The 14515-nt window shown below is 38.8% G+C and overlaps 1 protein-coding gene across 1 annotated transcript; it reads right to left on the bottom strand.

Annotated features, from left to right (window-relative positions):
- Nucleotides 1-7586: 7586 nt before the first annotated feature.
- Nucleotides 7587-12601, bottom strand: copz1 (COPI coat complex subunit zeta 1). Its single transcript, XM_018726041.1, has 9 exons — nucleotides 12551-12601; nucleotides 11617-11685; nucleotides 10916-10997; nucleotides 10695-10786; nucleotides 10556-10611; nucleotides 10383-10460; nucleotides 9105-9156; nucleotides 8993-9031; nucleotides 7587-8201 (listed from the first exon to the last, which is right to left on the bottom strand). The coding sequence occupies exons 1-9, from the start codon at nucleotides 12566-12568 to the stop codon at nucleotides 8154-8156; spliced, it is 534 nt and encodes a 177-aa protein (XP_018581557.1). The 5' UTR covers nucleotides 12569-12601; the 3' UTR covers nucleotides 7587-8153.
- Nucleotides 12602-14515: the final 1914 nt, after the last annotated feature.

The raw sequence follows: 14515 nt of genomic DNA, 5'->3' as shown, positions 1-14515 counted from the left end.
ATATCACAATTTAGGTTATTGCTTATGGTGGCAGATAACTGTAGGTCACTAAAGCAATAGCATCATCCTAAATTCTCTCTGTACCCGCTGTGTGTAGCAACCTGTATTATGCAACCATTCTAATATGGGATACTTTTGGAGAAAGGAACTGTTTCACATGGATACAGTAAAGCAGGTATTTTCATCAACAAAAAAAAAAAAAATCACATGAAGGAATGATTTTTAATTAGACAGGGAAGGCAGGATTCTGGTTTATATTAAGTTTCAAATATTTTGATGGTGTTGGATCTCTTCCATGAACTAAAGAAATTGCTAGGAAACATACCTTACCTTTGTTGCCCTCTCTGGGAGTGACTGTCAGATTGGTGCACTGGTAGAGGAAAACATTTAATTGACCCATGTAACAAATGTATCCATTAATAGCAGCAAACAGAGAAAGCGTAAAGAAAAAAATCCCGGCAATTGTATTTTTGATTAACTGTATTATGCAAAGATTTATATAGAGGGAAAAGAGATGTGATGTATGGTGTAACGCATGGACAAGGAAGGGCAGGCTGACAGACTAGTAGCATATGAGACAGGTGGAGGAAGCAAATGATGCAGCAGGTAATCCACAGTGTGTGATAAAAACCAGCACTTACAATCTTGAACTATTAAAGATGAAATACTTTGTCACATTTTTCTACTGCATGGCTATTTCATAACACAGTAACAGCAACGGGGGCTTTTTATCATACACAAAAAGCATATACACACAAGTTGATGAAACCATTCAATATCTTTGAGCATGATGACCACACACAGGGAGTCCCGGCGTTTTCTGTATCAGCTATTATGCTCTTTATCATTTTTTCATGCACGTCCACGGTGATGTGCATGATTTTATCCCGTTGCCATTCCCTGAGCTTTCAGACTTCAGCTTCCCTAGAGGGGTCTATAAATCATCATCAGCATCATTTGAAAAGAAATCTAAAAATAAGACACATTGCGGCCAAACGTGGTCTTTAACGTAATGCATTTTTCCTGCGCGTGTGACTGCGCGTGCAGACATAGCTGCCGTGTGCCGAAAGAGCAACTAAGCATTTCAAGTCCGATAATTATATTTAGTTGAAAAAATAATTTCAGACATGATCGCTCTCTCTCTCTCCCTCTCTCTCTCTCTCTCTCTCTCTCTCTCTCTCTCGCTCTCGCTCCTCGGTTCATGACGTCAGGCTTGCGGCATACCTTCCTTCCCTCAGGAGCAGGAGTTTTATGACCGCAACCTGACACCGCTTCTGTGTTCTATCAACCAGGGGACTGTAACTCACTTCAAAGCCAAGCAACATCCAATCACAGCGCACCAATAAATTAGCCCTGTCACAGCAGGACCAATGGGAAGCCGGCATTAATTCACAGCTGTCAGGTTGGCGGCCAGCGGTGGGACGATGGCAGTAAATCTGTCAGGTGGAAGCCTGTTAATGGGTGCTGTGTTAATGCTGGGGAATCCATGCAGAAGTGTGCTGGGGGGGGGGGGGGAGGGGCGAAAAAGAATAAGAAAGAAAAGAAAAGCTTTTCTGAAAATACATTGTTCCTCTTTCTTTTTCAGCCGCTTATAACATCATATGTGATGTGATAGTAGAGCTTGACACTGACTGACAGACATTTGTGAATCAAACAAGACCAAACACAACCGCAGAAAAGATGCACGTAAACCTTTATGGCTGCGGTCAAAATGGGCTTTAAAAAACATTCATGCATCACTGTAACTAATTGGAAGATTAAACACAATTATTTATTGATGCATAAAGCTGCCTGACATTTTACAGCAGTTCATCAGTTGTGCTTCTCAGCCCTCAGCTCAAAGGCTGGTGTCCATATGTGCTGTGTCATTGCTGCTCGCCGAGCGTGTTCCAATCCAGAGATCTGCAGCAATTTCCATCAGCTTCATAGTCAATATTTTCCTTGCCACTGGTACCACATATATGCATGGGTTGAAGAAAGAAGAAGAAAGCATCTTCAGTAGCATTATAAGTTGTACTTCTCAGCTGCTTTAACAGGATGCCTGATTATTTGTTTGCTTTGTTTACATCTATCATGCACCCCAGTCATATCACAAACTCAAAAAATAAGGTTCCACACACACATTTTCAGAACCGCTTGTCCCATACGGGGTCACGGGGAACCGGAGCCTAACCCGGCAACTCAGGGCGTAAGGCTGGAGGGGGAAGGGGACACACGCAGGATGGGACGCCAGTCCGTCGCAAGGCACCCCAAGCGGGACTCGAACCCCAGACCCACCGGAGAGCAGGACTGTGGTCCAACCCACTGCGCCACCACACCCCCTCAAAATAAGGTTCCACTCAAACCTATATCTTTTGAGTGCAAGTAGGTCTGAGTCATTGAGTCTGAATCATGAGGTACAGGCTGAATGGCTTCCCAAGTTCCAGAAACCAAGATATTACATTTAAGGAATCTTGTAAATATGTTGTATTTGAACCCTGTTACAAAAACTTCACTTTCACACAATGTGAATTAAGCATTTATTTTGTGTATATTTTTTCGGCTTACAAGTTGTAGATCCTTTCATTCGTTCTGATTTTATAATATTTGTTGTCAATCGCCTTGGAGAAAAACGTTTGCCAAAAACACACACACACACACACACACACACACACACACACACACACACACACACACACACACACACGTTGACTGAAACTGCTTGTTCCAAGCTGGGTTGCAGCGAGCCGGAGCCTAGCCCGGCGACACAGGGCTTAAGGCTGGAGGGGGAGGGGACACACCCAGGACGGGGCGCCAGCCCATCACAAGGCACCCCAAGCGAGACTTGAACCCCAGTTTGCCAAAAACCCTATTGATAATTTGTTAAATCATTAAAATTCAGTTATTGAAATTCCGTTCTTAACTTTTGAGTCCGAATCCCTGTCATGTGCTTTGAAGTCTGAATCCAAGTCCCCACATATAACAATTTAGGGATTACAGTACTGCAGTATTGTAAACAACGTAAACATTGGTGGCACAGTGGCACAGCAGGTAGAGTTTGTGTGAGTGTGCTGTCTCACAGTGCCTGGGTGGTGGAAGAGGACATGGGTTTGATCCCTACTCAGTCTGTGTGGAGTTTGCATGTTCTCCCTGTGTCTGTGTGGGTTTCCTCCAGGTGCTCTGGTTTCCTCCTACAGTCCAAAGACATGCTGTTCGGATTCCCCCGTAGTGTGTGAGTGACGGAGAGAGAGTGTGTGTTCCACTGATGTATGGATGAGTGACCCAGTGTAAGTAGTGTATCTAGCAGGGTAAGTCACCACGGTGAATAAGGTGTGTGGCTCATAACACTACATAGAGTTCATTGGAAGTTGCTTTGGAGAAAAGCATCTGCTAAATAAACAAATGCAACAAATATGTTTTCACACCTTTGTCTGTTGAAAATGTAATATTTTGTTACATTTTTTATTGTTAAAGCCATCAAAGCAAAAATTTACATTGACATTTATTCGTTTAGCAGACGTTTTTCTCCAAAGTGATGTACATCTCATAAAAAATACAATGTGTGCATTACATTAGGAGAAAGAGACATAGTTGCAGACGTGTGATTCTTAAGTAAAGTTAGTTTGTTTCTTTCCGCTATATGCACCCATGTTCATCACACAAGTAGCTGCATAAAACTCAGAATACTGACAATTCCTGCTCACTTTCCTACTCATTTTTTTTTTTTTTTTTTGGGATACACAAATATTTAAGTACATTACAGGAGTAGGTGTGTAAAGGCTTATCCGGGCATGATCTTCAAGTTATGGTGCATGAACATTTACATTTACAGCTCACATGAAAAATTGCATGCTCAACATTATATCACTGTTTTTCTGGAGGCAGGTTTTATTTTTGCTGGGATTGTGTCAAAGTTTTAATTGACTCTCTGCTCTGCAAGACAGTTTATAAGTGGTGACCATGAAGGAAGTCATAGTAGGGAAATGGAGACCTGCAACCACATGCTGCACATTGCACTTGCGCAGTTTCCCAAGCTGATCTCACCAAACTGAATGAACACATCCTACTGAGTGTCCCCATTCCACCAGTTGGCTCTATGCCACCAAATAACCCCATTCCACCAAGTGACCCCAAACCTGCTTCACCTCAGTAACCTGCTCCCAAGACAGGGTCATTATTCCAACCCACATTCCCTCGCTTTCCTTGAAAATTATGTTGCTGTGTTGTACTTTACGCAATAATGAATAAAGTACATAATGGGAATTAACATTATACACTGTAAACAGTACTACTTTAATTATGGGATAAATACGTTTTTGAGTTTTCTCCAAAAAATACGGCGTAGCCTAGAAATAAGCTTTATGCAATTTTCTCTCGGATCAATAACTTTTTTGTATGTATGTATGTGTAATGTGGGGGAATCATTTGTAGCCAGATATGAAGAGGCTGAAAACTGATATAAGATAAGATAAAACTTTATTCATCCCGAAGGAAATTCTTGTGCCAGAGATTGCTCAGATTAACCACAAGAATTAAATATAAAAGATAAAAGTTAAAAAAAAAAAAAAAGTACACAAACAAAGTGGCACAGCACATGATATATCAGATATATCAGTATTGTACAAACACATATCATATAGAACTGTCGGTGAACTTAATCTCAGTAACCTCAAATGCCACTGAGAGTTGGAGTCAGTTACATAAGGAGTCTGTATGCTTGGCAATCATATTAATTTATTGATGTTTACAAATTGACCAAGACACACACACACACACACACAGTTGTACACTCATCAATTATAAGCCTGTAGCCCACATGCCTCTGACACTTTTATAGCATGTTATATTCAGTGTGTCAGACCAGGCATTTCAGACTATTATACTCATTCTTATATAATTAATATAAATTACCTTTTTGCTTTTTATGACTCTGTCACAGTAATTAGCAGATTAAAAACAAGTCCTTGCTTGCCAAAGGTGTCAAAGTTCCTTGAAAACATAAATGACGTGCATCTTACAGAAAGATGTTGGCATGGCGGTGCAGTAAGCAGCACGGTTGTCTTCCAGCTCCTGGGTGCTGCGAGAGAACATGGGTTTGAACCCTGCCCAGTTTGTGTGGAGATTGCATGGTCTGCCTTGTTTGTGTAAATTTCATTCATGTACTGAAATTCAAAACTCTTCTTCAACCAATGACCCACTAATCCTTGTAAACTGATAAAAGCGTTAACACGTACATGTATACAAACACACAAATTTTGGTAAGGAAATATCAGCCTGCAACTGCATATTCCATTTGGAATGTAAGATAAAACCCAGTGAGCACTGAAATTCAGCCAGACTTTTGTACCAGCCTGAAAAAAATTATTACTGAAGTCAAGAGCAAAAAACAAAATGACTTGGGAAGTCCTCTCAGAAATGATGCGCTCGATTTGAAGGCTGCAATATTCTAGTCCTTTACGCAAATTTCATGTCTAACCATGCAAAAAAAACTGTACATTTAGAGAGCGTGGCACTGTGTGGTTGCTCAGAATTGGGCCTGCTATGTATCCACTTTTATTCACTGTTCTTTTTCTGCCAAAACAGTTTTTTTGTGTGACTTTTACATACTGATTTACTCTTTTAATTACACATCACCAAGGCCCCTTCTACAGTGACACTAACTTTTCCGTTCCATTACGGAGATCATGGGTTGTGGTAGGTCATTTAAAACCGATCGAGTGAAAAGATGAGTTGTTAAAAAAGACCATGTTTCTATGATTTTGATGGTACAATGTCTCAAACAAAGAGTATAAAGTCCACTTAAAATCACAAATAATGCATAACAAAACAGCAACAGAGAAAGCTGTAAACTTTACAAAGGTAAAATGTAAAAAAATGCATAAATACACACTAACAATTATAGGTAGGTTTTGAGTAGAATCAAATAAGATGAAACTGGCATCTCGCCAGCGAGTACACTCCTCGGCCTTGTGCCTGGTGAATCCAAGATAGGTTCTGTATGGATGGACAGAAACAGATGGATAAACAATCTAAATAATACACCAAAATAAGGTGTGGTGCATGTAGGTATAAGTACGTGTATAGGGATGTACAGGCTGGAAATGTTAGCCTTCCCCTTCAATTTGGCAATACTGTTTATGTACAAGTATGAATATGAATGGACATGAAAAAGTATAAATTCTTGATCTATGAGAATGTGGTCCTAAACTAGGTGTACTTTCTACCAGCAGATGGCACTATTTCCTATATTATTATAAACCACCTGAGTTCCCATAATAATTCCTTCCTTGGACTTCAGTGGTGTGCAACTCCAGTGCATTGGAGCCACCAGAGATGCTGATACACGCTCATTCTCAGCTCCTTATTACTTTACAACTATTCATTTAGCTACAGTAATATTTGTTCTGCATTATCCCCACAAGGAAGTACTTCAGATGTATTCTATTAAAACCACAGGACTGACCCTCATAGACCAGTTATGCAGCACTATTACATTTAAAACTTTTTTTTGTTCTACTTCTTTTCTATAACCATAATGTTTAAAGTCTGACAACATCAGGATCAAAACAGCATTTGAAATACTACTGTATACATTATGAATGAAAAAATATAGCACACAGCCTAAAGAATGTTTTATTTTAACCTTAATTTCCTAATACATCTTGAAAATTTTGAGGAACAATTTGCTTTTCAGTGCAGTTTCTAGAATCCGTGTCAACAATTAGAAACATGCATCTGAAAACACAGCATTATATGCTTGAGCAATGAAGGGGTGGGGCCCTAACCAGAAAAGTGGAGTGACTACACCACTGAACACTGAAACCTATCATCTAGTTCATACAAATTGCTGTCTGTGGATTCAGTGTGTTAAAAACAAGATTAACCACTGAATATGAGCTTCAAAAGAAATGACTGGTCAATTCCACATCCTTATTGTACTAGTTGTCCACATAGAGCACGGGGTACCGTTATGCACGCTATTTGGGACTGCCCAGAAATATGTGCTTTTTGGTCTGAGGTTGAGTCTATCTCAATGCTGACTGGAGTATGCTTTCCTATGAACCCTGCTTTGCATCTCCTTAATTATAAGTCCAAATTGCCAATCAATGAAAGGCTTTAAAAAATCTGCCTGGAAGCCTTCAGGGCAGGGAAGAATCTTATCATTCAGTAAATACCATCACATAATTTATCATTAAAACACTGGCTCCATTCATTGTTGGAAATCCTCTTTCTTGAGATATCCTCACTGTGGCTGAACAAACAAAACCTTGAAGACTTCACAAATATGGCAATATGGCATAGTAGGCATGACAAGACTTTTCACTTAATATGTTGTGTGTGTTTGCATATGTACGTATATAACAGTTTTCCTCAAAGGCTATACTTTATTCATAGATGGGCTGGATAGGGGTTGCATAAAGAATACAATTACATGGTTTGTTCATTTTAAACTTCTCATAAGGAAAATAATAGGAATAAAGAATAACTTTCTCAAGTCAATATTTCCTAAAGCTAAAGGGGGGGGGGGGGGGGGGGGGGAAATCCACTGACTGATATGTCATACCCTCCTACTGAACATAAGGTGGAAATAAACAAACCATGAACTCTAAACTTAATATAAAGTTTAATTGGTATACCTGTGGGCCAGTCATACTCTATCTGGCAGAACCAGCTGGTCAATGCTACAAACCCAGGTTAATGGCCAGGGCATAAATAACATTTTGAGGACTGAGCCCTGCTCTAGAGATCAACAGTATGTATTAACATTTTAAAATGTAGAACATTAAAAGCACAACTTTCTTCCCTCAACATTTATCTCATTGTAGGCTTTTCTAAGTTACCTTTCTGGAAGTGTTCATGAATTTCTATGGTATCAGTGAAGAAAAGAACAAATACTTCTGTTCAAAAATATAACCAATGTCATCAAGCTTAATTTTTCACAGTTCATTTAGGTAAAAATGTATGCAGTGTAGCTCCATGGGAATGTGCAAAAACTGGAAAAAAAAAAAAGAGAATGAGGTCCACTTGTGACTCTTAATTGCAGAAGCAATCAGATGATTCAGTGCAGTAATTGGAGATAAAGGTAAAGAAAGTACTGGAATTAAGAAGAGGAACTGTAAGCACAAGACAAACTCTACGACTGATATTTGCTTCCCACAGCTTCAAGAACTGTCCTATCGCAACAGAGACCACTTGATCTGCTCCTTTGCAGATTGAAGCACCTGAAAAGGACACAAAATATTAGCAAACTATATAGTGCAGACTTCTTTTTGGTGTAAATGATCCAACAGGCATACTCACTAACAAAAAGTCAGTACTTACAGTTCTTAATGTAAAATTTTTGTACGACTCAAAACATATGTAGGATATGTAAACATATAGATGATGCTTTTGTGAAACCAGTGTGCATCTTAACTGTGCCATTTGAGTCAGAATTATATTTTCCAGGAATCACTATGTAGAGCTTTGTCCATGTAATCAAGGATAACTTTTGTTGAACTTTTCTTAAAATGGAAACTACATTTCAGACTTCAGGTAAACATCCAAACACTGCATTTGACTGTCATGCTACTATAGCATCAATTATTCTTAAAATTAAGATTATAAAATAAAGACATAAAATGCAAACCAACAGTTCACTATAAAAACAGATGTAGCTCTTGGCTTAGCGGAGTCGGAAACGTTAACGGTAAACTGGAACTGATCAACTCGTGTTAACCTGAAGATGTTCCACACAAGCTAACTAACATGATTTTAAAATTAAAATCATAGTATCACAATGCATAAGCAAAAATTTTATCCACTCAATTACAAAACCAAAAAAGGAAAATTAGCAATTTACTATAATGAATAAATGTATGCTTTCTATGAAAATGTTCATAGGTGAAGATATTAAAAACAGATCCTAAGTTGGGACTTTTGAGACTAAGTTTGACTTTTTTTGCATAGGCAAAAGTAGTAGTAGGAAATTTCATCTATCTTGTGCAACACTTGAAATGGAAAAATGTGTTACCTGTGTGACAGTCTGTTCTGTTAATGGCACATCATCACCCTGTTGAAGACAAAATATATCTTAGTGACTGGTCCTTTTCAAACAGCTGCAGGAAGAAGTGTCACAGCCTTACCCTCAGTGCCACCCGATGCACCACCTGTTGAGGGTCACTCTCCAGGATCACCCTTTGAATACAAAATGGGGGGGGGAGAAAAGAAAAGAAAAAACTCATTTAAACAGCTTTTGACCATGCCTTTACATAATCTCTCTTCTACTACAAACATGGGCTGGTTTGAAACTGTTCCTGGCAAGCTATATATACAGTGGTTTTTAAACTAACTTCTGTGATTTCACTGCTGATTGAACAAACTGCATAATTCAACACTTGTTGAAATGAAAATGTACTTTTTGAATAACAGGAAACATTATTCATTTTGTTCCAAGACAAATGAGGTGTGCTTGCCCCAAAACATAAATTCAATCACTGAGTCATTTATAAAACATAAGCAAAACTGAATAAATCAAAACAATTTCACTGGGATTAATCCATCACTTAGTTTTGTTGAACAGCTAAAAATAAAACATGTGAAATAAAAGGTTTAATATTGATATGTACTTTATGAATAAAATAAATTGTTTAGTAAAATTCAAAACAACTCAAGCTCAAATGGGGTTTTTTTTTAAAAAAAAAAAAAAAAAAAAAAAATACAAAAAGGATCTTTCAGAACCAGAATTACAAGCTGCTGACTAAATCAGTCCCCTGACAGTTATTGAAATTAGTAGTTTACTATTAATAATGTAAGTTTTCTGAATATAAAGCAAAAAAAAAAAAAAAAAAAAAAAAAAAGAAAAAAAAAAAGCACACACACCTTTATATATAAAGGTGTGTGTGTGTGCTGTTTTTGCTTTATATTAATAGAGCAGTGGCACTCTTAAGGGGCTTTTAATTGCACATACATTTAATTGTACATACATATATGCATAAGCAGCGAGATGAAAGAACACAGCCAATTTGAAACCCCAGTACTAAAGCAATTAAAAGCCCCTTAAGAGTGCCACTGCTCTATTAACCCTCATGAACTACTGACTCCACATTCACACAAATGTGCTGCTTTCTTTTCTATATTATGATTAACAAAATATTTATTTGGAGTTTTTTTTTCTGTAGCAGCAGTACCACACAAGTCTGTGTGGAGTTTACATGTTATCATTGTGTTTATATGGGTTTTCTCCCACAGTCCAAACATGAGTTCCAGGTGCATTACACAGTCTAAATTACCTATAGTGTGTATGAGCAAGAGAATGAGTATGTGATGTCCCTGCAATGGACTGGCATATACCCTGCCTCATGCCCTCTACTTACGGGACAGATTCTGGACCACTGCACTCCTGTACTTCACAGCAAACTTACCCACCATCGACTATCTCATCTACAGCCAGAAAAAGGCCCTCCATATTCTCTAATAAGGCTCTCTTCTCAACATTCTTCCTGCAAGCAAAAACAGGAAAATTAACTTTCTCTGAACACTTAATTACAAGGAATAACAGTTAAACATACACCACAAATGCAAAAACCAGTTTTACCTCAACATTTGACTCAGTGAGTCAAACAGACAGTTTAGAACAGACATCAGCATCAACTGGGGAAACAAAAATAGAATGAATACTTAATTCCAGATAAGTTAAAACATTGTGTTAATCTACACACCATAATTAAAATTACCTCATTCTCATGAGAGCTTCCAATTACATAAAAGTACAGATCAATATTGCTTTTGTACACCACTGTAAGGCCTTCCAGCAAAGCAATCTCACCTAGGATGACACAGAAAAATGAAGACAATAAATACACACACACAGAGGAGGAAAAAAAAAAAAAAAAATCAATAGTGGTTTCAAAACCATTTAAAGGAAATTAGAAGTAACTCAGAACTTTTGACATACTGTCAGTGCGATGTGTCTTGTTAAAGATGTTCTTCTCAAATGCCTTCTGTTCTTTCACTGTAGGATATGTGTCATCGTAATACTGCCAGAAGGGTTAGCCAAACAAAACAAAATGGGGAAGAATGTTAAATCCACAAAAACAGCGAAGTGCTTTGAGCTACAGCACAATGTAAAATTAAGTAGCAGAACACCTTCTCTTACAAATAAAGGTAAGAGCTCACTTAAAATGGTCTTAAAATTAGCTTGAGCCAACACCAATGTATTGACATGGTGGTACCCCCTCAAAAAAGCTATTCAGTGCAATTGTTAGAGCCACAGTAGGGGGGGGATTTTATTTCGAGACGTACTTTAAAGAACACACACTGCAATACATTCACATTTATCTATCTATCTATCTATCTATCTATCTATCTATCTATCCATCCTTTGTCCAAGGTGACTTACGTTAGCTTGTAAACGTAAAACCATTTACCGTGATTTACTCAATCACACAGTCAGATACTTACTGAATACTGTATCAGTTCAGGGCGAGTTCAAATACCCTGCTCAAAAGTAAAGCAGGGATTTGATCCTGGGAAGGTGTTGCTCTAACCACTATGCTGCCTGCCACTCCAAACTGTAATGTGTCACTCACTGCTGACAGACACACACACACACACACACACACACACACTGCACCCCCGACATCAGCTGCGCATTACCTTAGCGTAGAGTCGCTCTCCATCATTGTCCAATATGAGGACAGCCTTGACGGTGTACAAAGAGGGCTCCTGTTGAGGAAGACAACACGTGGTCAGTTGACGCATGACGTGACGGGTGCTTGTCAGAAAGGAGCTGCTGTCACGCAGTAAGACTCGAGCCTGGCTGGCGCGCTACACACGCACAACAAACCCCCACTGCAAACCCTGGCTGTCCCACACACACACACACACACACACACACACACACACACACACACACACACACACCCTGACCCTGCCTGCCTGGCTGAGGGCTTTGCTGCAGCCAAGCTCCCAAGACAAAGTTCTGTGATGCACTGACTTGCCGGGAGTCACAGCCTGAGTGTATAACAGAACTCCACCTCAGGGGCTGCCTCACAACGGCTCGGTCCGCCTCGCACGCGACCACCGGCGGTACACGCGGGCGGGCGGGTGAGCAAGCGAGCGCGCGCGCACGCACGCCAGACACGAAGAACCGTACGAGATTTCCACACGAAAAACGGCTTTTCATCATGTTAGTAAAAGCGGGACAGTGAAGTACACAGCTGGAGATGGGGGGTGTAGATGAGCAGGCAACACACACCCGGCAGGACTATATATAACTAATGAAATGCACCTAAAAAAAAAAAAAAACAGTACAACATACCATTTTAGCAAATTAAGAAGGCTGCTTTAGTCCAGGCATTCTGTTATACGTCATTGTTATTTGTATTAACTCAAATTAACACCAGTTCCTGTTCACTTCCGCAGCGCTCTCTCTCTGTGTGTGTAACTGTGTAACGGATACCGACGTTTCAGAACAGTTATAAGTCGTTTATTTAATCTGTTACAAAGTACAATCTAGAATATTTTACAAATATCCATAAATCATCAACTTTGCCTTTTGAATCGTTTGTATATAACTGTTTTACAGTACCAGAATGAGCGCATCCATTTTCCTTTCCTGTCGACGTGGAAACGACGTAAACGAAGCTTTCTCCAATTGGATGTTGGTGAACGCCAATCAAAAACTTTCGCTTTTGGATTGGTTATATCTAGCCAATCCGTGTGATTCCTTTAGCCGAAGCTCAAAGAAGTGACGCAGCTGTTCTCATTTAAATAAGAGGTGTGTGTGTGTGTGTGTGTGTGTGTGTGTGTGTGTGTGTGTGTGTGTGTGTGTGTGTGTGTGTGAGTGAGAGAGTGAGTGAGTGAGTGTGAGTGAGTGAAAGAGAATTTATGTATAAAGTACAGTACTTATTATTTTTGGGGCAGAATGTGCAGCATAGCGGTTAGACCCTCTGCTTGCAATCAAAGGACTTCTGTTCAAATCCCTGCTCCTCCGGATATTTGACAGTTCTGTAGTTTAGTCTTCTAATTTCATAGATAGTGCAAGGTCTTCAGCAGAATAATAAGCAATAATATTATTTTCCGATGTTAATATTGATTCTTAATATGTATATATTAAAATAGGAACCTAATTGAGGAACTGAATTCAGAAACCTTTGCATGGCCAGTACATCAATGCCATAACTTATTGCTGAATTAATTTATACCAGCATATTCAACCTCAGACACCGATTGGAAAATTACAAAGCCTGTGGAGAAACACTGCGATGGACTGCTGTCCTGTCCATGGTGTATCGTGTGGCCGTTCGCCCTGTCCTTCCGCCACCTTGACTCGGACAAGCGCTTCAGAAAAGCGAGTGAGGTCAAAGCAACAATTTATTCACCACTAATTCGATTTAATTTGGGCAACAGTGACAGCATTGCATCACACATTTTTTCTTTTTAAATTTTTGGTTTTATTGATTATATACTGTCTAAATGACAAGACTAATACAAACCATGAAAGAAAGGATCAAGCATTCTGATTTAATTAAACCCATTATTTTGAGTTAGCATCATTTGCAGCTATAACTTGAAATACATGTTTATAATTAAAATATTTCTAAAATGTAATTTTGCTGTATGATTACAAAGTCTGAATGAATTACATTTAAGCATCACAAAATAGTAATTCATTTTTAACTGTTGTAGTTCCCACTTTTAACATTTTTTTGAAATCTTAAAAAAAAAATGTTTCTTAAGGTTACTGGTACTGTTTCTGCATTTACTATAAATTGTTGTGTTGAAAGAATAAATTCCCAAATAACACCTGTATGTTCACTCTGTGTTGACTTTAACTAGAATTCTTCAGTGTATTTCTGGTAGTTTAACATCACTAAACTACTGCTTAATTTTCCAAGCTACACAAAAATAACCCCTTATAAAGCTGTTGAAGAAATACACAAATGTGAAATTAGATTCCATTCTTAAGTCATCATTACAGCAAGTTAGACTAGGCTAAGTGCCATTGTGCCAAATTCATGGTAATGGATTGTACAGAAGTGGTTCACTGTTGTATCCTTTTCTTTCCCCATCTTTGGATTGCAAATGATGGAGGAACATAGAAACCACACACCTTAAGCTGAACTTGAACCTATGCCCAAACATGCAGTTCAGGCACTGTGATGCATTTGCATTACCCCTGCACTGCTATGAAACTCCTACAGTATACGTGAAATGGCCTCAGGTCCATAGTTTTAAAGGTTAGGACACAGATGAGAAATCAGTGTACTGAGAAAAGTATGTCCACAGTTGTAGGAATGCATATAATGCATTTACAGAAAATTCATTCATTTAAAATCTTTAGAAGGTGTTAATAAAACTTCATGGAATGCTAGAACTTTCTCAGACTTTGAAGTTTGGTCTTGTCTAAGAACTTCAAAATCCTTTTTTACATTAAGTGGGCAGAAGAGGTCACTCTGCTATATCTATGCTTACATGTGACATGCAGGATGCAAACCATTCCCATTTCTGTGTAGCACATGAGGAACAGGTGCAACCAAAGTTGAGGGACCAC

This window comes from Scleropages formosus, chromosome 22, assembly GCF_900964775.1.
Source record: "Scleropages formosus chromosome 22, fSclFor1.1, whole genome shotgun sequence".
NCBI classification, from domain to species: Eukaryota; Metazoa; Chordata; class Actinopteri; order Osteoglossiformes; family Osteoglossidae; genus Scleropages; species Scleropages formosus.
The sequence above is the reverse complement of the archived record's forward strand: the minus strand, read 5'-3'. Positions and strand labels throughout refer to the sequence as shown.

Bases quoted from the DNA above. Each gene is read 5' to 3' on its own strand.
- copz1 (XM_018726041.1), bottom strand. The intron at 10,612-10,694 runs GTAATTTTAATT...TTGTTTCCCCAG, and splicing joins GAAGCTCTCATGAGAATGAG to TTGATGCTGATGTCTGTTCT. The intron at 8,202-8,992 runs GTAACACATTTT...TGTCCTTTTCAG, and splicing joins CAGAACAGACTGTCACACAG to GTGCTTCAATCTGCAAAGGA.